Source organism: Calidris pugnax, unplaced genomic scaffold (genome assembly GCF_001431845.1).
Source record: "Calidris pugnax isolate Ruff unplaced genomic scaffold, ASM143184v1 scaffold70, whole genome shotgun sequence".
Classification (NCBI taxonomy): Eukaryota; Metazoa; Chordata; class Aves; order Charadriiformes; family Scolopacidae; genus Calidris; species Calidris pugnax.
The window spans coordinates 10,694,232-10,714,733 of NW_015090862.1; the positions used below are offsets into that span (position 1 = coordinate 10,694,232).

The 20,502-nt window shown below is 37.9% G+C and overlaps 1 protein-coding gene across 8 annotated transcripts in view; it reads left to right on the plus strand.

Annotated features, from left to right (window-relative positions):
* The window catches only part of ADAMTSL3 (ADAMTS like 3), a 188,699-nt gene that overhangs the window by 110,074 nt on the left and 58,123 nt on the right, over positions 1-20,502 (plus strand). For all 8 annotated transcript variants that reach the window (XR_001412367.1, XM_014944716.1, XM_014944717.1 and 5 more), the window contains exons 8-11: positions 9,530-9,604; positions 14,893-15,050; positions 16,011-16,122; positions 18,803-18,941. Coding sequence is in view for 7 of the 8 variants with exons in the window: in XM_014944716.1 (XP_014800202.1) it covers positions 9,530-9,604; positions 14,893-15,050; positions 16,011-16,122; positions 18,803-18,941 (484 nt within the window). In the remaining variant the exon portion in view is untranslated. The remainder of the gene's footprint in view (positions 1-9,529; positions 9,605-14,892; positions 15,051-16,010; positions 16,123-18,802; positions 18,942-20,502) is intronic.

Below are 20,502 nucleotides of genomic sequence, written 5' to 3' on the forward strand. Positions count from 1 at the left end.
GATATGCATATTTTTTTTTTATAGACTTACTCAATTCATTCTATCAGGAATAACCATCAGGATGCACATCTTATTTTAGAGGGTATCCTCATGTTGCAATATATGTGATGCTGCAGCAATGTTTTTAAATAATGGAAACATCTTATAGATGGTTTTATGGAAATTGTGGCCCATGATTGAAAGTGCCTGGTTTTCAATTTAACTTTGCCTTTTTTTTTCCTTTAAGTATCTAAAGAGAGTTGAACTTCAGAGGCAAGTTAACTACTTGTATGGTACAAAAAGCATAATGTGAAAGGGAATAAAACTTTCTTCTCTTTTTGTGTGTGTTTAGCTCAAATTTTGCCATTCTGCCTCAAAATAATTAGCATCTTGCTGTGAGTAACTCTGTAAGCCTCAGCAGTATTGAAAATATAAGAGAGGAGGTGTCAGAATTAGGCCCTTATTGGAGTCTTAAGAGCCTGGCTACACTGATACCCAGGCAAGGTTATTCAGTAGAGGCTCACCTCTGACAATTGTGCTTTCCGTCCTCCCAGATGATGCTCCCTGTAATCTTGCAGCTTATGTCCTATATGGTTATCATGTCAGATAGTTGCCTCACATCTATTTTTTTCTGTTTATGAAGTCACAACGTTCATCTCTCATGTGGAGATGGAGCCTTTGAGGTCTGTTACCTTCCTGCAGAGTCACAAGATCCAAGGGTGATGATCTGGTGCTCTTAGAGTAAAGTCAATACTCAACATTCAAATGCAAGCAGGTTTGTTGGTTTTTTTAAATGGATGAAGCACTTGCCTTTGACAGCTGCATATATTTTAGTACTGTTGTAGTGCAGCCTGCAAATATTTCACTTTGCCCTGACTTTGAAAGAGCTGTTGTGTGTTGAATCATGCTTCATTCTTATTGCAGTGCATATAAATATTTCCATGGGGTTTTTCAATGCCACTGCTTGCAATATGCTTCCATGTGGATGTAACTTGAAGCGCAATGTATGTTATCTCAATGCCTGTTACCTTAGAGTGTGATTACTTGTATTGATTTACAAGGTTTCATGTTGGGCTATGCAACACTGTGCAGGTGCATAATTTCTCTAATTCAACACATATGTATAAGACAGGTAATCTAAATTAAAAAGTGAATATTTTTGTGGCAACATCTTTTAAAGTCACAGAATGATTTTGCACAAGTCAAAGAGCCTTTTTTTGTGTGTATGAGATGGGCTGTCAGTGTCAGCCTTTGTCTTGTGTTTGCTAGAGGCCTTTTTCATGAGTGGAAGAATGTAGTTCAGCAATTTATAAAGCTTTTTATCCTGAAACACTGAGAAAATGTCTTGAATGTTTGCAATGAGCTGAAAAAGCATTTTCATCGAGGGCCGCTTTTTATTCACTTTGTCATATCAAATACTCCAAGGTTCTGATCAGCACAGAGCAAGCATTTGTGAAGCAGTAAAGAGTGATAATATTTTTGTAGTATTATCAAGTTGTATTTGTTTCACATGGCTATATACATATAGATAGATATAGCTATATAAGGCTTTATATACACAAAATAGCTCTTTCTGATGTGGAGGTCAGCTAGAACAGAAAGGAATTGCATTGTCTATTCCAGTTTTACACCAACAGAGATTATCCTGGAGAAGGGAAATTCCTAGGAACACCCTAGCTAGTTTAAGGCAACCCAAACTGAACTTGTTGTACTGTTAAGTCTGGTTGGATAGTTCATGATAAGTGTAACAAAAAGATTCGCATTTAATTGCGACTTATTATGCAAGTACAGTAAAATCGGTAAAAGGGATCTGGTTTTGAACCTGTTATTTTGTGACAGAAAATATTAATTTCACTTATGTTATTCTCACATGGGTAAGAGCTGACTACAGCTGACATCACTTGGAATGTCTCCCATTGCCTTGACCAAGTCAGAACCACAGAATCATAAAATGGTTTCGGTTGGAAGGGACCTTAAAGATAACCTAATTCCAATCACCCTTCCATGAGCAGTGCCACTTTCCACTAGACCGGGTTGCTCAAAGCCCTATCTAGCCTGGTCTTGAACACCTCCAGGGATGGGGCATCCCCAGCTTCTCTGGGCATCCTGTTCCAGTGCCTCACCACCCTCAGAATAAAGAAATTCTGGGCTGTGAGCACATATTGCCAGCTCATCTTGAGCTTCTCAGCCAACACCCCCAAGTCCTTTTCAGGGCTGCTCTCAATCTAGCCACAGTCCAGCCTATGTTTGTGCTTGAGATTGTCCTGACCCATGTGCAGGACTTGCCTTGTTGAACTTCATGAGGTTTGCATGGGCACACCTCTCGAGTCTATGCAGGTCCCTCTGGATGGCAGTGGGACAGTGTCAAATTCTTTGCACAAGTCCATGTAGGTGATATCAGTTGATCGTGAAGTATACCCATGCTTCATTGTTTTCTCTGTTATAATTTAGTGGCTCTTAAAGAGTTTTTAAAATTAAATATGAAGATAGACTATTCTGGGAAAAGATGTCAGTTATGTCAAGTTTTGGTTTTATCTTGCATTGAAGTAGACTAAATTATATGAATTATATGAAATTATCATTCACACAAGCAAAACAGCACACATGCAACTAAAATCAGATTTTTTTTTATCTATGCAGGTCCCTCTGGATGGCAGTGGGACAGTGTCAAATTCTTTGCACAAGTCCATGTAGGTGATATCAGTTGATCGTGAAGTATACCCATGCTTCATTGTTTTCTCTGTTATAATTTAGTGGCTCTTAAAGAGTTTTTAAAATTAAATATGAAGATAGACTATTCTGGGAAAAGATGTCAGTTATGTCAAGTTTTGGTTTTATCTTGCATTGAAGTAGACTAAATTATATGAATTATATGAAATTATCATTCACACAAGCAAAACAGCACACATGCAACTAAAATCAGATTTTTTTTTATTATTTTCTTCATATTCTGATAGTGCTAAAATCTTTTTTGGGTTAAGTTGTTCAATACTATGAATATGATTTGAATGAAATGTGGAAATAAAGCTGTGCTTTCTTTGTGCTAATGTATGAGTGAAGGGAGGCATAGTATCTTCCAAATAGTCATTTGGAAGCTTCCAGAGCTAGTGTTGAGACGTAAAATATCGACACATGACAGACATGTATTTAAGAGGGAGCTCCTAAGGTTGTGAGCAGGATGTAAATTTTATTGTGCAATGAGGCAAATTAAAGAATTGGAAGGAGAGCAAGAGCCAAAGATTTTATTATGACCAAAAAAAAGAAGACATAAGGGAAAATAAAAGTGCCTAGTTATCTTGGTCCTTATTTTTAAAAAATAAATTTAGGCATTGATAGCAAATGATTTCTCATAAAGGACTCACTTTATTTTATTGTCTTTTTTATGTGTTTTTACATAAAATGAATGCCTTTGATTGGAAAGCTAAACATCACTGAAGGAAAACTTACTGTTTTGCAAATATGAAATGAACTGTCATTTCAAAAGTTCTTTATTTTTTCCACTAACACTTAATTGCCTTTGAAAGACAAAGTTAAACTTCTGCCAGCAAGCCAGATTCTAACATTCTGGTAAAATGATTAAAGATTTGACTAATGATATTCAAACAAAAAGTGTAATAGGTTGTAAAATGTACCGTCCCATTGGGAAATGAGATATCATGGGCCTGATGTTTCTAGTACTATATGCATGGAACTCCCATTAACTCCACTGCACTTTGTGCACATGGAAAAATTGTAGGATTGGGCCCCGATGTCTGCTTTCTGAACCATTATTGGCAAGCAATGGTAGGAAAGTGTTCTGATTTTGATACCAAGGAAGAAGGAAAGATGCTGGTTCTGAAATTTACAGACAGTGAAGTTAAAGGCACAGATTTGTCCTAATTGGGTTTTATTTGATTCTCAAGCTGAGACTCCCAAGTTTTATCTTTCTTAACTGTTTGCTAAAAGCTTCATACAAATGTTTCAATGTTGATAGCTTTGTAACTGTTTTAATTTCTTGCCATGCGTTTTATTTCCTATGGCATTTGTGTAATTTATCATTGGTCACTTCTTGTCACATGTTTGTATGTCATCATCCTCAAACACACTTAACCAAAAACCTACTTTCACTTTGGTAATTTTTCTAAAGAGAGGCCTTCTGCAAGGCTCTCTGTTCAGTGTCATCAGCTGGCTCAGCTTTGTGACAGCTTGCTACTTTGCATCTTTTTCCCATTTGAAATCAATATACATGGAGCCGGTAACCCCCATTGTCAAGGTTGCCTGATACTTCACTTTATATGAATCATTTTTTGCCAAAATTCAACAGTTGGGTCAGAAACTTTCCATGCCAGGTGCTGAATGTTTTGGAGAAAATTCAGCCAAAACAACTCAGCATATTCCAAGGACACAGAAGAGAAAAACATGTTGTTTCCCACTGTCAAAACATTCCTGAAACCTTTTCTTTTAATATGTCTTAACATCCCCCATTGTTGGACTTGATCACGGATCAGGGATTTGAAATTTGGCAGGCACTGGTCTTCTGGTCATGGACAAGTCTTTTGCAATATCTGTGAACATCAACACATATTTTACTACAACCCTTCAAAAAAACCTTTTCTTTCAGGCTCTGTAGGGGCTTTTTGGATGCTAACAACTGACATTTTTTGAAAACTTGTCCTTTTAAGTGTGCTTTCGCTCGTTACACATCCTAACTTCAAACAGATAATATGTCCTTAGAATAAATTAGCTTGTTGTTCTTCCAGAGTTAAGCTGTTAAAAAGTCTCCTTGAGGTTACTCTGATTTCTGCTTTGCTGCAGTGTGGAATGGGTACCATGGGATGAACTCTACGATGCCTCCTGCCTCACATTCAGGCATTACAGAATTAGGGCTTTAATTCAGGCATTAAGGCTTCAGACTTATGATTGGGGATGATGAGATCACATGAGGAGAGGGAAAGACAAAATGAGACTAGCTGAAAAGAAAAATTTGACAGTGAAGGAAAGACAGATAAGAGATGGTGGGAGGAGGGCCGAGGACTGGATGTACGGATACACAGGTCAATGAAAATGAGGAAGAGCGGAAGACTGAGATTAGATAAGGAATCTGGGGTGGGACACAGAGTCAGAAACACTCAGAGAGGAAGGGGAAAAATAAACTGTATGTAGAGCCAGAAGAGGGAATTGGGACTGGTTTGGCAAGAAGACTGGGTGTGGGGAAGGATAAAATACCAATACATTAGCATTTCAGTTTGGATAAGGAGTATGTTTTTTGAAGCAAATTTCATCATGGTCCTAAACTGCTCATCAGTTCACATCATGGAGTGATCTTCGAGAGCATAAACTGGATTTTTTTTTTTTTTTTTAAGTTAAACCAGAAGATGTGCCCCAGAAAAGCTCATAATGTTCTCCAACAACTACGAAATCAGACTAGAGTTAGTTCCGAGTGAAGCACCTGCAATATGCATAGTGGGGATGCAGGGGCTTCAGCACCAACTCTTTCAGTCTACAGATCCATTTAGTTTGGTAGGTTTACTTGAGGTACAGGTTATATATAGTTATAACTACCTGTTATAGGTAGTATGAAGCCTCCTTCTTTACTTTCCTGATCTTGCTTGTCTTGGAGAAATTCTTACCTGCGTAAGAACATTGGGTATTTCATTATTTATTTTGCACTGCATTTCCTTGAGATCCACTTTCTTGATGGACTGCTGTTTGTACATTTTCTCCAGTGCTTACAAATTTTAGAAGAGGTGTCCAGAAGTAGAAAGAAGTATGTAACTAAAATTACAGCCTAGAAATACTTACTCAACAATGCAAAGAAGTGGCACGCTCACATGAAGAGACAGACTTCAGTCATGGTATCTGTAGACAGAGGGACGGAGATACAGGGTGAGAGAATGTGAAGCTGGAGAGGGAAGAACTCAAGGACAGAAAGGATGTGCCCATACAGATTTTGCAACATGACTTTGGGGTCAAGATGTATAACTGCTACTCTTAGTAGCACATACCTGTCTGGTTCAGGTATCTCTTAAAGAGTATGTATTTGGCTTTGCGCAGATTCTTGTCATTAGGCAGGTCAGCACATACCCAGGACTGATGTCTTCTGAAATTATGCCTAATGTGAGAGTGAATGAGGGAAGCTGCTGCAATAAGACTACAAAAATTTCAAGCTTTTTAGTTCCCTTGTGCTGGACTATTGTTCTTTGTATTTTGAGAGTACCTAGGCCTTTGAACAGAACTGGAGGACCAGCAGATAAGTGCCTAGCAAATACATGGAAAGAAACAGTTTTTATAGGCCTGAAATAAACCCTTTGCCCTACTGTAAGAGGAGAGAGGGGAAAAATCCCAATTGGCCCATATGTGAAACAGTAAATGGGTCCACCATGGCCCACATGGAAAAATAAATAAAACCTGCTGAATTGGATTGAGCTCAGGAATGTGGCTCCTTTATTTTGATCCTGGGGATTAGCTCCCAGTCTTACCATAGCAGGGAGTCTGATCTTGCTCTCATTGAAATCCAAAATCTAAATCCACATTAACACCATAGAAACACCATCAAACCTTGCCATCTAAAGTAAAAGCAATCCGGGGGCTTAATCGGCAAGTGCTGTGTGTAGTGTGTGGACACATTTGCTGAGAGATTCCCCGGGCAAGAGCAGAAAGTCCATTTTGAAGCAGGTGCTAGAGAAAGATGACCCACATGCCCAGGGGAATCCCTAGAGTGGAAGCAGTGTTAGAATAGAGAGACAATATCTAACCCATTTCTCAGTTTTTAAGGTGAGGTTTATGACTCTAAAATCAGATTTTACAGTGTAGTGTTTCTGCGTGTTCCGGATGGTTTTGGGCTTATTTGTTTTCAACTTTAGACGAAGGTCAGCAGTTAACTTTCAAAGATACATAAATAGTAAAAGGAAGAAAAAAAAAAAAAGATAATTGGAAATTCTAAGTATAGATTTCAGGGTAGTAATTTCCTCTTATGTTTTCATAGGAGTTCACTGCTTTTCACAGTGTGGATCCTACTGATTTAATGGGAGATGTAGAGCATAACCATTTTTAAATAGGTTTAGAGAGCCTTGTGTTCCTTTAAGAACATGAATTATATGCTTCAACTGAGAACCAGAGACCTTTGGAATACATTGTTTTGGAGCCAGAACTGGACAATGATAACTACTGTTTCATATGAAGTTAAAGCTGTCCTCAGGAGAAGGTGGAGTCCCTTAGGTCAGCTCTGTCCCATTTTCTTCCAATTCCCCAGAATTCAAAAAAATCTCACTTTTATTTTTTCCTGTAATTTACTTCATCTCATAGAAAGACTGCCCTAGGTTGTAATTATCTCAGTCAGGTCACAAGAATCTCCTGCTGTCAGAATTCTTGACAGGTCTATAGGGCTGCAGAGGTTGAACGTTGCTGTGGCGGTGAACTTAGTCATGTCCTCTAATGCAAATAAAATACTTTCTGGTAATATTGTCTCCACTGCAGAGAAACACCAAATTTAGCACCCCCATGAGACTTTTGGACCATATCAGAGAGTGCTTCGGTGAGGGTGGAATGTCTGTAGTACAGCTAAAGGAATGTGAAGCATCCTGAAAAGGGATCAACAAGGCCTGCCGGGGCGAGCAGAGCTTGCTGTAAGGAGGTGGAGGAAGCACAGCAGAACGACCCTGGTTGTTCTCAAGAGGAGCAGTCCTATAGATCTCTGCACATCTGCAAATCTGGGCCTTGTCCATTCCGCGCAGAGTGCCCTTGGTTCCACTTCAAAACAGCAGTTGCGTGTATTCAGAACTGGTCATAATCAGACTCTTATTTGAGGTTTTGTGCTGTAACTGCTGGTTGGTTGTCAAGACAGGATACAATTCCTGACCAAGTAGGGACAGATGGGCCCCTCAAACCTGCTTTCTTTCAAATGCTGTAGAGCACATATGAATTCAGTAGTTATTTCCTTACTTTAAAGATATACACATCCACTACCTTCTGGCTATCTTTAGCAATTCGCCTGATGAAAAACCAAGATGCAAAAAGATATTAAGTGGTTCAGTAGTTAATGTTTTTTCCAGGGCTTCTTAACTGTATTATTGTTCTTACTGTAGTATTTTGCACTCTGGTGGAATACCCAAGTATGAAATTAATAAAGATCATATTTTATTACATCCAAAATAAATTGTTATATTTAAATGACCTTCCTAGAAATTGGCGATATAAAAACTGTAACATAAGAAGGTGTTTATTTCAGAAAAAATAATTGCTGTATTTGCTTGAGGTATCCTGAACATTTGGCAGGATTTCATACTTATGCTAAGGGGATGTAAACCAGAAGCTGATAATTTAGCATCTACTATAAAAGGGTCCAGTTTAAAGTGGAAAGAAACATGCTTCAACTATTTTTTAGTTAAAACTAAATTCAAATGTTCTTACTTTAAATATTGTATGAGTAATTTGGGAGCAAATGTGTCACTGACCTTCAACTGACATTACTTCTTGAATTTGCAAATGAAGTAGCTCTGCGCCGGGCCCTCGATGTACGTTACTGCCATCACTGAACGGAGCACCCTCTGCAGGGTGTGCCTGTGATGGGCCCACCTTTGCAGGTCCTGCCTCAAAGGGGATTGGCAGTTGGGCCATGATGGGAATGGGAGACAGCATGCTGGTACTTTTGTTGTTTGGACAATTCTCTCGTCCTTTGGTGGATATCCCTGTCATGCACTGTGCGTACCCTCGTCTGAGACCACTGCTCTTGTTGGCATGAAAGACCCTGGTCTGTTGATTTGACTGTTAACTCAGTTTGCTTGGGCAAATCACAGATTTCCTACATTTGAAATGGAAAGTAATAACTTTCTGCCTTTGTAACACACACTGAAGTAAGTGTGTTGTACATTTATATATGAAGCGGCCATTCAGGCAGCCAAAAGCTGTTTTGTATTGACATGTCCTATTCAGGGCTGGTTTGGTTTAAAACCAGGGCTGGTTAATTTTAAATTGAGGCTCTTACTGGAAGGAATGATCTTATATGGTAAGTTAGATGCAGACACTGTTATAACATATACATTATAGCTAATATATATTTGGTCTTAACTGGTCTGTAATTGGTTAAGGGTTAGTGTTAAGTAGATGATTTATTTCCTGTAAGTCCTGCCACTTATTAAAGTTGTGACCTGCAGCAGGAAATGAGGTGTGGGCAAAATGAGACTGAACAGCTGCAGATTTTTCTAAGGGGGAAGTACTACTTAGCAGATTCCTTATGTCAATTCAATGATTAGGAAATAAAACTAGGACAGCAGAGTGTAAATATGTTCCTAATACGCTACTGACGTTTCAGTTGTTTTTGTTAATAGCAAATAATTTTCCAATAGTGAGGAAGATTTACAAGTCCATTTCTAGGTCTTAATGGTTGCATAGCATAGCAAACAGGCTCAGTATACTGTACTTAATAAAATAACATATGATTATTTTTAATAGAAAAATTGTGAAACCTGTTAAATATTTTCTTAGACACATTTGACAGTTTTCAGTCTAGTTATGTGATGTGCAAATTCCCTAATGCAAGTTAACTTCTAAAACAGTTCTTTAATTTTCCTAGGGGAAGAAACCGTGATTGCTGTACCACATGGGAGTCGCAGTGTGAGAATTACCCTAAAAGGACCAGCACACCTTGGTATGACTGAGCTGTTTTATATATTTATTCATGGGCAGAAGATAAAAACAGAACCTTGTATATGAACTCATTCAAATTTGGGGAATATGGGTGAGATCATGACCTTGATTCCTCTTCCCATTTTTAATATCCAGCCTGAAGGTAGTCCTACAGAACACTGGTTTCTAAATGTATTTTTTTCTAATTCTTAGATAAGGTGTCTAAAATACAGTACACTCTTAAACTACATGCAAAAAATTACATCAAATTTACTTTCAAAGGGTTATCTGTGGGATTGATAGCACTTGTAGAACCCAGGGTTGCATTTCTGTTGAAGAGTCTGAGATGGTGTAAACAGTTCAGTTGAAGTTACACTTGGTCAGTGAGCAGTGTTCAAGCAAAAGTAGTCTAGGTAAAAATGAGGTAAGGTACATGACAGAAACTACACAAATCTTGTTTCCTTGGAATACTTTTGGTCATTACATACCATCTATGAGAAACAGCTTGCTATTCTCTTAGATGTTTGTTTCCTAATATTTTCTATATAAGGCTGACGATAATATCTATTGTAATGTCTTTACCCATAGGTCTACTTTACATAAAGAACTAATCATTTCAATGATATGTGTGACTGCCATAGTAAGCAATGAAATAAACCATTCATTTAACATTTGAAACATTTTTTTATTAGTAAAAGTGGAAGACTTAGTCCAAATCATAGAAATAAAAAGGAAAATTTCTGCCCTGAGATATGTAAATAGAAGACAGAAATGCATTTCATTTGAAAATCGCTCATCTATTTGTTTGCTTTGAAGAATGTATTGTTACTTTCTTTCAAAGAAAAACCTGAATAAGACACCTTAGAGTAGCTCCAGACTGACAGCAACTTCCAGATAAGGAGCACTGATATCAACAATGTACAAGGCTGAAGTTATCTTGAAATGAATAATATTAATGTCAAACTGTTGAAAGGGATATATGGAGTGATTCTGACCAGTTCAGGTCAGGACTCTTGGTCTTTCTTAAGTAGTTCTGCAGAAGGAAGTTGTTGTTTCAGCTTTGTATGAGGAAAAAGTACTAGATTCAGTGGCTCCTGGGGGATTTCTGGAAAGCTCTTGAGGAATGCAGCAGCAACTTGGTAACTAAGTACAGAGTGCTCCTGGCTTCCTACCCAGGGTGGTTCCGTAAAGAAGCTGTGGCTTGGCATTACTTTTGTCAGCTAGTTCTCTAGCTGGATGAGAATTGTGAAATGTTCCTTTAACCACTTCCCCCAGCACATCTGTTTGCAAATCTGTGAGGATTTAGACATTTGTTACCTAAAATATTTCAAATGACAGAGGTGAAAAACAAGCGAGAGCTGTTGTGGGGAGGGAGATGGAAATTTCTTCTGGCTTCACAGCCAGATTTTCAAGAACTGATGTTACAGGGGATGTGCTTTGGGACAATTTGCTTGTTTCCTTTTTGACTATATGTATGCTTGTGCATGTTTGTCACTTAACAGAAAATACCAAGCGATCTCTGATCTGCAACTTCATTGACTTCTCTGGGGGTGTGCTGGTATAATTAAAGCAGAATTAAAAAAATAATCACCTATAATTACAGGCTCCATTTGTCAGAGATGTTCTTCCTGGCTTGTAAGGAGTTGAATTTAACAGGTGTAGCAGGGACTACTTATTGCAGTATTTTATACTGCCTCCTGTTGCCAGTATATATTTGTTCTTCAATTAAAGACAGCAGCACTAGCGAATGCTTGAAGAGCACTACGGAGTGTCTGGCACGTCTCCCTTTACCTTGTGGTGTTCTGTGCTTCATCCTGGGCTTTGTGATCGGCTCTTGTTCCAGGGAAACACAGCTGCTGGATTAATCAAAAATGGAAATGTGGTTGGAAAGGTAGCGCAAGACAGATTTGAAACAAATAAATGCTCTGAACGTTGTTTTACAATCAGCAGCTTAGAGTTTTAGGAAAGACTGTATTTCTTTGTAGCTGGTAATAATAAGTATTTTTGTTTGTATGAACGCTTTAAGACGGGCAACAGATTCATCAAAGAGCAAAGGTGTTAGTTTGGGTTTGTTACAAATAGATCCCTCTTGTACTTCTGTATGCTTGGCTTTTGAGAATGATTTGGTGGAAAATAACCAAATAATTAGTACAAAAATGGTTATGAATAAAAGGTTTCATTGTCTTGGTTTTGTTTTTGATTCAGACTATATTATGGCTTTTCTAGCAGTTGTTTTAAGAGCATTAGAATCAAAAGAAAGACTGAAAGTTCCCTGAAATTAATCCTCCAGCAGAAGAAACAGGAAAACCAGAAGCTAATATTTTTACAAGTGGCTAATGCTAGATAACTGAGTTCATGAACTTAGGGAGGTTAAACTTTACTAAAAGGAACTGAAACTTTTTTTTCCCCCCTTTTGGTCAATGTCTTCTCTGCTTGCAGTGATTTGCGTTACTTGACAGTATTTAGCTATCCATCTGTGCACTTCTTTGTCTTTTGATAGATGCTAAGAGGAAGACAATGTTGCTTGCCTTTTGAAAAGAAAGTGTGTTTTATTTTGGGCCTCTGTATTGTGCTATCTGCAAATGATTTGCATGGAAAAGAAAGAGCTTTTGGGTAGCAACATGATTTGTTCCTTCTTGCCCTGTTAGCAGGAGCTATTTCCCTGGGAATTCTTCCATGCACCTCTCTGTGCAGTGAGGTATCTGCAGCAGGTTCCCCATGCCACGTTGCCCTACTCTTGCCTGCAACTAAGAGTATGGGAGGCTTTTGTAGTGGATCCTCTATCCACAGCTGGGCAAGGCATTTCCATGGGGAAAACATTCTTTTTACCAAGTTAAGGGAAGTAGCACACAGACAGGCAGTTACAGGTCTTTGGTTTATGCTGTTAGGCACAGAAAGAGGCGAGGACTCAAGAGAATTCCCAGTCCTTATGACTTGGCACATCTGGAGTCCTAAAGACCCTCAAGGAGATGTTTCCCTAATTTAGGATGGGGAAGCTTACTTCTGAAGTCAAACTTCCCACCTCTCCAGGATTACAGGACCCTGCAGAATGAATAAATGTTTGGTGACTTCTTTTCTAAACCTTTCCTATAAGCCAGTTGGTGAAACCTTTGTTCTGAAGTCAATAAAGCAGGGCTTTTGGGGGAACTGCTCCCTAATAAAAATTATGTTACGTATGTGTTATACACACTAGGTGCTTGGTTTCACTCTGGTTTAGAAGCTTGTGTTGACAAGCACTAGAAACTACTGAGCAGGAATATATTGCATCAGAGGCTGTCTGTGGTGCCATGGAATAGCTCTTCACACACCTCTGGGAAAATCTGAGCAGCTGTTCTAAGCTTCACAGACACAACCTCCAGAGATACAGGCCATCATTCTGTAGCTGGACCTTGCAAATAAACACATGCTTTGGATTCAAATCTAGTGTAGCTCTAACATAAATGTATGTCAGTTCTCAGTGAGTTATCATACTGTTGGTTGCTGAATAATATTCTTGGTTTGTGCCTAGAAAAAGGTAAAAATTATATTTTATTAAGAAAATTAGCATAAAAACTGTAAAGTAATGCAGCTCATGTCACCAAATTAACATCTTTAGCATCTTTTTGTAACAGCCCGATATCTCGCTTTGCAATCTTAAATGGTTGTTTCAAAGGAGTCCTGTATTCCTGAGGATCCTACTGACTTTATGTGGAGTTGGGAGTACTTGAGATTTGCTGATTTGAGTCTTATTCAACAAAATGACAGAATAACAGGCACCATGCATTAATACTTACTGTAAAGCAGTGTAAGTTTGTGATCAACGCTTGAAGAAACTTAACCCAAGAATGCTGAGTTCTGGTTATTTTGTAATGCAATCAGGAAGGACAACTTCCATAAAAGTGACAAACAAAAATACATAGTAATAGTCTAAATGCCTGATGCTTCTTCTGTGATTTGTTTATATCTGTTTGTTCCTAATGGAAATGTGTTGGACAATGGGGCACTTTGGTTCCTAGAGATTTATTTCTTTTCTTTGACAAAGTACATTTGATTCACCACTAAATTCCCACCCTGTGATCAGCATAAAGTCATTTTGCAGAAACATATCCTTCCTTAAACTTCCTTTCAGCCATGTCAGTGATCTTTGTTATACCTGAGCATTTCTAATGTTTAGAAACTTGGGATAATATTGGTATCTTTTCAAGGAAGTTATCTTCTTCTAGAATTTCTTCACCGTCTTTGTTGGGTAAGCTCCAGAATGCATTTCTAACTTAAAAGATCTTAAGGAAGAAAACAGCAGATGGGCTGCAGCATTCAGAGTATGTTTTCAGTGCAGGTAAAACCAGATGCTCTTAATCTAAATTATCTAGCCTGAATTAGGTAACTCCGTTTAAAAGTACCAAAAAAGGTAAGGTAGTTGGAGAAAGAGGGTATTTATAGCTCATCAAAAGGTTCTTTTTAGCTAGCCTTGAGCTCATCTGAGATTCATGCCTTTCTCATACAGTGCTCTGATAGATTGTAACCAGACCAGTGTATTTGGTCATGCATCTTGCTGTGCTTATACACTGTATTATGCAGAGCCTGAATTTCTACCTTCATTATGAATATCTTCCTTTAGCTTTGTCCACTTCTAGTTCAGTCAGTTTGCTGGAAGTGACTTAATCCAAAAATACTTCATCTGTCTTCTGGAGGTTGTGGGCTGTTAGTTTAATCTGTTTCCAAGGGGCGCAGAACTGCTCAAAAGGGGTTTTCATCACCACCTGTTCTGAGAAAGGGACATCCCTCAGCAGTGTTGCAGCCACCCACCTCCTGGCTGGGCTTTTTGCTCATGTGGGAAGTATTCAAAGTTGAGCTAATGACCTCTGGAATGGGTAGAGTGATACAGGTATTGAGGTGAGTGTTTGGTGAGTTTGACAACATTCAGCCTTCTCTGGAGACTGCTGAAATTGCCAGACTTTTGAGTTGCATGGAAGTATGTTATTTTTCTGTGTATTGATTCTATCTGTTTTGAGTTTCTTTCAGCTTGTCCTGCTGAATCTGTTGCTTTATAACTATATGTAGCACTTGGTGTAGGAAAATCTGTCTCAGAAGTGCTTCTGGTATGAAAGAATGGTGTGTTCAGGCAGATATTCCTGTGCTGACATGTCATGCAGTTATATATCAACCTATAATCTGAAGCAACTAATATTCTTGCAGACATTCTATGCAGTTTTTTTAATGCACATATTTGGCTGTTACTTGCAAGGCAAAATTTTAAACATTACTTCCTGACTTCCTTGAAAATAAAAAAATATCCTGTTTAAGTTTACTAATAGCATGTTTCTTCTTTAGTTATAGAGTCAAAGACACTGCAAGGAGACAAGGGAGAGCACAGTTTCAACGCTCCTGGAACGTTTGTCATAGAAAATACAACTGTTGAATTTCAGAAGAGTACAGACAGAGAAATCATAAAGATTCAGGGACCTCTTGGAGCAGATTTCATTATCAAGGTGGGATTTGTGTATGTAGAAATCTACAAAGATATTACAAGTATTTGCCACAGAGTAGGTGGCTGTCCATCAGGTTGTAGCAACACAATAAAATCTTTTAGTTAGCAAATAAGGAATCCTAATTACAGTCCAGAGATAATTTATACTATGTATATCCAAACAAATTAAAATGTTACAAGGTTACTGTTTTTGCTGTGGTGGAAAGTACCACAGGATATTAATGGTAAAAATGGCCAGGACTTTTGTTTTAAATATTAGAGAAAGAATAACAGCGTGATCCTCTGCAGTGGATTGGTGTTAATCCAATTGAAGACTGCCACCTACTGAATCTGAGCATTGCTTCCAGCTGCGCCCTGGAATTTCCCTTAGACATTGCTAATCCAGCTACTGACCATTTCTAATCCTTTTATGTTTCTCTTCTACCCAGACCACGTGTAGATGCCTTGCATCGTACATGCAGATATTTATATGTAGAAACATATCAATATTTGACTACCAAAGGAAGATAGTCATACAGTTTTCCATTGGAAATGACAGGTGTTTCACTACTATCACACCACTTGGCTTTATCTGTCGTGTTGTAGAAATAGATTTTCAGTAGTTTTTATTTGGTGTCTCCAACATCATGTGTGCATTTAGATTTCCCTGAATATGAACCCTCGTGCTTAGATCAATTATAGACTTCCCTCTCCAGCAAATTTTATAAATTTTGCTAACTAAAGAAATCGCTAATAGATAATCAAATAGTTACATTAGTATCTTGAGTAGTTTGGAAAACAAAGCAAATAGAAGTATGTGACTATCAGAGACTTAAATTTAATTGTTACTATAGACCTTCTAGAGTTTTTATGCCTGTTATCATATTACTGTCTTCACTGCTGTTATATATGAATTATGTTTTGAAATGACATGAACAGTGGAGTACAGCATACACATGTGTTGTAATGGAAATTTCTACAGACCAGGTACTCTGGATCAAAAGAGAGTGTGGTTCAGTTCTTTTTCTATCAACCCATCAGTCATCAGTGGAGACAAACAGAGTTCTTCCCCTGCACAGTGACATGCGGAGGAGGTAAGTAATGGCAGTTCTTCAGGAGTCTTTACAGCTGAAGATTAAAAGCGGCTGATTTACTGTCTTCGTTCTGTGGTTTTATTCATTAAATGTTTGTGCTTCTTTGCACACTGGTGACTCTTCAGAAAAATAAATGACAGAGGAGCAGGTAAGTTGGTTAAATTAGTATAAGTTTTTTTTATACCTTATATTACTGGAAATCATGTTCTTCCATAAGGAATGATCGCTTGAGTAAGAGCTTTGACTAAGAAGTAAAGATATGACATTCAGAGTGGAAAATAGCAATTCATAAAGGATATTTTGGGAAAGTAAGCAAAGAAATACAATGAGATTTTAAAATAAAGGTAATCAAGAGATGAAGGAAGAGGTATTTCTGGCCACAATAGTAGACATGAGGGAGAGTTTTGGAATGCTTAGTTTAGAAATTACACAGAACGCAGAATAAGTAAATAGAATTTAAAGAATAGCTACTATCAATACCTTTGGCTGTCTGATCTTAGACACTTAGTCCCAATGGTAGGTAGAACAGCAGGTAGTGTGCTGTAGTGTCTCCTCCTGATTTAACCTTACAGCAACGGTTAGATGAAGTGCAGCTCAGCTCTGTTACTGCTCATCCATCCCAGCCCACTCATATCACGTCTGGTCTGCAAAAAAAAGTGGTAGGAGCAGTGTTTGACATTTGTAAATATCTATTTCAGTTCAGTCTGCGTTACTTGAGTCACCTGAAAACCAGACTGGGATATGAGCGATACTGGTGTAGTGATTTTCTTGGAGAGTACAAATATGGTTTAAATAGTTGCTTGGGACATGAGTAAAAAGAGTTAAAGATGTTTAAAGCACAAGCAGAGTCTGGGGATCTTTTGATGGACCATCCATTTTGGCACTTGCACCTCACTTTAATCTGAAATGCAGACAATATATGTGTATAATATGTAATCCCACAGGAAACTACTGTATCTTATAAGATACTTGGCCTCATGAAGTGTGATTCTTACTGGAACTGTGAGTGGCAATACATATCCTCTGATGATTCCATCGCACTGCGTTTATGAATTTTTCCCTAACCTATCTGACAAGGGAAGAAGTGTAAAGCATCACAGTTATTTTAGAGGACTGTGTGTAAACACTGAATCACTCAAGGGACACATTTACCTTCAAAGTTACTGGCTCAAATCCAGCCTTATTCAGACTGGTGTTATAGTCTAAGAATTATAGCTACATGTCAGTCTCTTAGAAATTAGTGTTTTCAGTGCCCTACTTTGTAGCTGCATGTCTATAATATGAAACTGGTACCTTTATCATCAGGGCTTGACACTCTTGATGGCAGACCTGAGAGAGGTCAGTAATGAAGCAGCACAGAAACCAAGCTACTGCTTACCCATGAAAGTAGCAGTGTTAAGAGTGGCATAATTTTGAGGCATGCAGGGGAGTTGTATTGCAGCTGTTATCTTAAAGCAGATTTAGTATCTGGATTGTCTGTTTGGCATCTTTTACTGGCAGTAAAATAAAACGTTCCTCACAACAGAGACTTGGAATCAGTGCACCACCATTCCTCACTTAGATGCTGCTTCTATATTTAATTCTGTAATTTCAGGAAGGGGGAGTGTGATGGGCATTTGAGAAAGCACAGTCAAGCTTGGATGAGCAAGAATGTTTAAAAATTGTGTCTATCTTGTTTGCAAGTGGCTTATCTTCTGCGTCTTTTCACTACTTACAAGAACTGGAACATGCATGCTTTGAGCACTGGAACTGCTTAGATCTTCTTTATGGTTACCCCTCTCATGCACGATGACACCTTGAGTCAGCCAAGAGACACAAGTGTAGCCATTGATACACGATACTTAGCATTTCCAGTAGACACTGAGACTTGTGCTGTTAGTTTATTGACTCTATTTGGATTTTAATTCTTGTGGTTTCAGACTTTTTCTTCTTTCCACATACTAGAACATCCTCCTCCTCTCCCCAGTTTAAGTCCAAGTCAGCTCATTTGAATGAGTCTTTTTTTTTCTTAGCTGAAAAGGCAGCCTAGTGGTTTATAAAACTCAGATCCCTTCTTGTAGCCAGTCTCCACACAAATTTTTTTTGTTTTGTTTTGGACAAGTAGTTACTTCAAAGCTTTCTTTTGTTGGCTCTTCAGCTAGGAATGTTCTTGAAACTATTACTTGGTTTTCTACAGTTTAACTTAACAATGTTTTTGGATCCCATCTTTGGTTCCTCTGGCTTTCTATTTTTATTTTTTTTAGCATCCATGACTATAATATAGCGCTCTAACATACATGGTAACTCTTCCTTGAGGGAGGACAGTTTTAAATTGTAGAACATGTAGTAGAACCATATGATTTTGTACAGTTGCTTTTTTGACAGGGGAGCTGCTCCAATACATGTATTCCTGCATTGCATAAAAATATATATGCTTTTACTCTTTTACTTAGAATATTATTAGAATAATGTGCCAGAGTCTTATCTAGTATTAAGATAGGTTAACATAATTGTTATGCTGAATTGCCTTAAATTAAAATCTGGTCCTTCATGTTCCTTGGTAGTGTTTCCTTGTTTAAAAGCAAACTGAAGAAGAGTAACACAGGACGTTAATTCAACACGTAGTGCATTATCGGGGGGTAGGAATAAAGCTGCTTTAATTTATCTCCATTACCAAAATTTGACTTTGCTTCTGCATTAGGTTATCAGCTTAATTCAGCTGAATGTGTGGATATTCGTCTGAAGCGTGTTGTTCCTGACCACTATTGTCATTACTATCCAGAAAATAAGAAACCAAAGCCCAAACTAAAAGAATGCAACATGGATCCCTGCCCTTCTAGGTTTGTATGACATATGACAAATAAATTTAAGTGTGTGGTATAGTCATTTACTGAGGAACAAGCTATTGTATTGACTTAGTTTTAGTTCTTTTTATCTTTAGGGCTATTAATCTTGGTTGATTCTTGCATGTATTAATGGCTGATTACCGCTGCCAGTAGATTTATGTCACTTCTTCAGTGTTGTAGAACAGGAGACTTTGCTTTCCACTGAGATATTGTAAATACAAATCAGTTTGTTCAGGGGCTAATTCTACTTTACGTTTGTTGCTAAGTGGTACAGCGCTAGTACAAGGATTTTGTGAGGTTGTGTGAGGAGGACAGATTGTTTGCCTGCCTTTGGATTTATTGATGCTGTCATTCAGGATTCCTCATTAGATGGAGAGTAGCTCCAGTTCTCAGTTAGTGTACAAGTTTTGTACATGGATTAACTTGTTTTATTCATCTGCATACAGTAAAAGTTTCATTTTTCATTTGTAATGTGGAGTTGACACTTAATAATTAAAGTTTGGGGGGTTGGTTTGTTTTTTTACACTAAGATTTAAAAAAAAAAAAATCATTCAAAGTAAATATACTTGTGGTACAAATACCACAGAATATTATTGCCAAATTATAAGTAATGTAGTATACATAAATTGTATTGAATTGCACTACAGTATTTCAAACTAACTTTTGGATTGTCTGGTGAGGTTTCCTGGCTGTGCTAAAGAATCTTAAAATAACATCACAGTATCAAGTCCCAGAACCTCACATTAGTATGCCAGCTGGCCGAGCTAGAGTTATATACAAGAAGAAAAGGAAACACTCTCAATGGATTTCATTTCCTATAGCTAAACTGTCCATTTCCTTTCATTCCTGTTGAACATAATCGTTGATAGTGACCTCTAACAGTTTTAGATGTGCAGACTTTCAATTTTCTTTCCTGGAGAGTTGGTCACTATATGGAGTGGTAAGACTTCAGTGATGCTTAATGGCAATGGGTGCCAAATGTTGCAAAGCTGGAATGGGAAAATTTGGGAAAGTAAAAGCTTAATTAGCTTTTTCCTTGCAAATTTAGCTTATACAGATGGAAAAAGGGAAGTACTACTGGATATAATACCATATTTCTTAGTATTGGGGGTAAGACTTTATGCCTGCTCTATGCTGTGCACTTAAAATAAACAGCACTAGAAGAGTGCTAGGCACCCACCATTCACAACCAATCTAAGATTAATCTTGTCATGCATTTGTTTCACTCCCACTCACATTCCTCAGCAGTACATATACAGATATATGTAGCTATTTTCTTGTTAATAAAGTAGCGCAGCCCTAAAGGATCATTGATCACTGATAAATTTCTCTGCTGATGACTTGCTCATGTGATATCTTTTTGATGGTATGAAGTGGAGAAACTGTATGGTGAATAGATTTCTATCCGTGCAGAAGAGGTAAACTCATACAAGTTAATGTTTGCCACAAGGGTAATGTGTAACAAATGTAAGATTCCCTCATTTCATGTTGGGAATTGCTTGCTTTAAGCATGGTCATGTAAACGTATGTACTTGATTTACAGTCTTGGGTATGA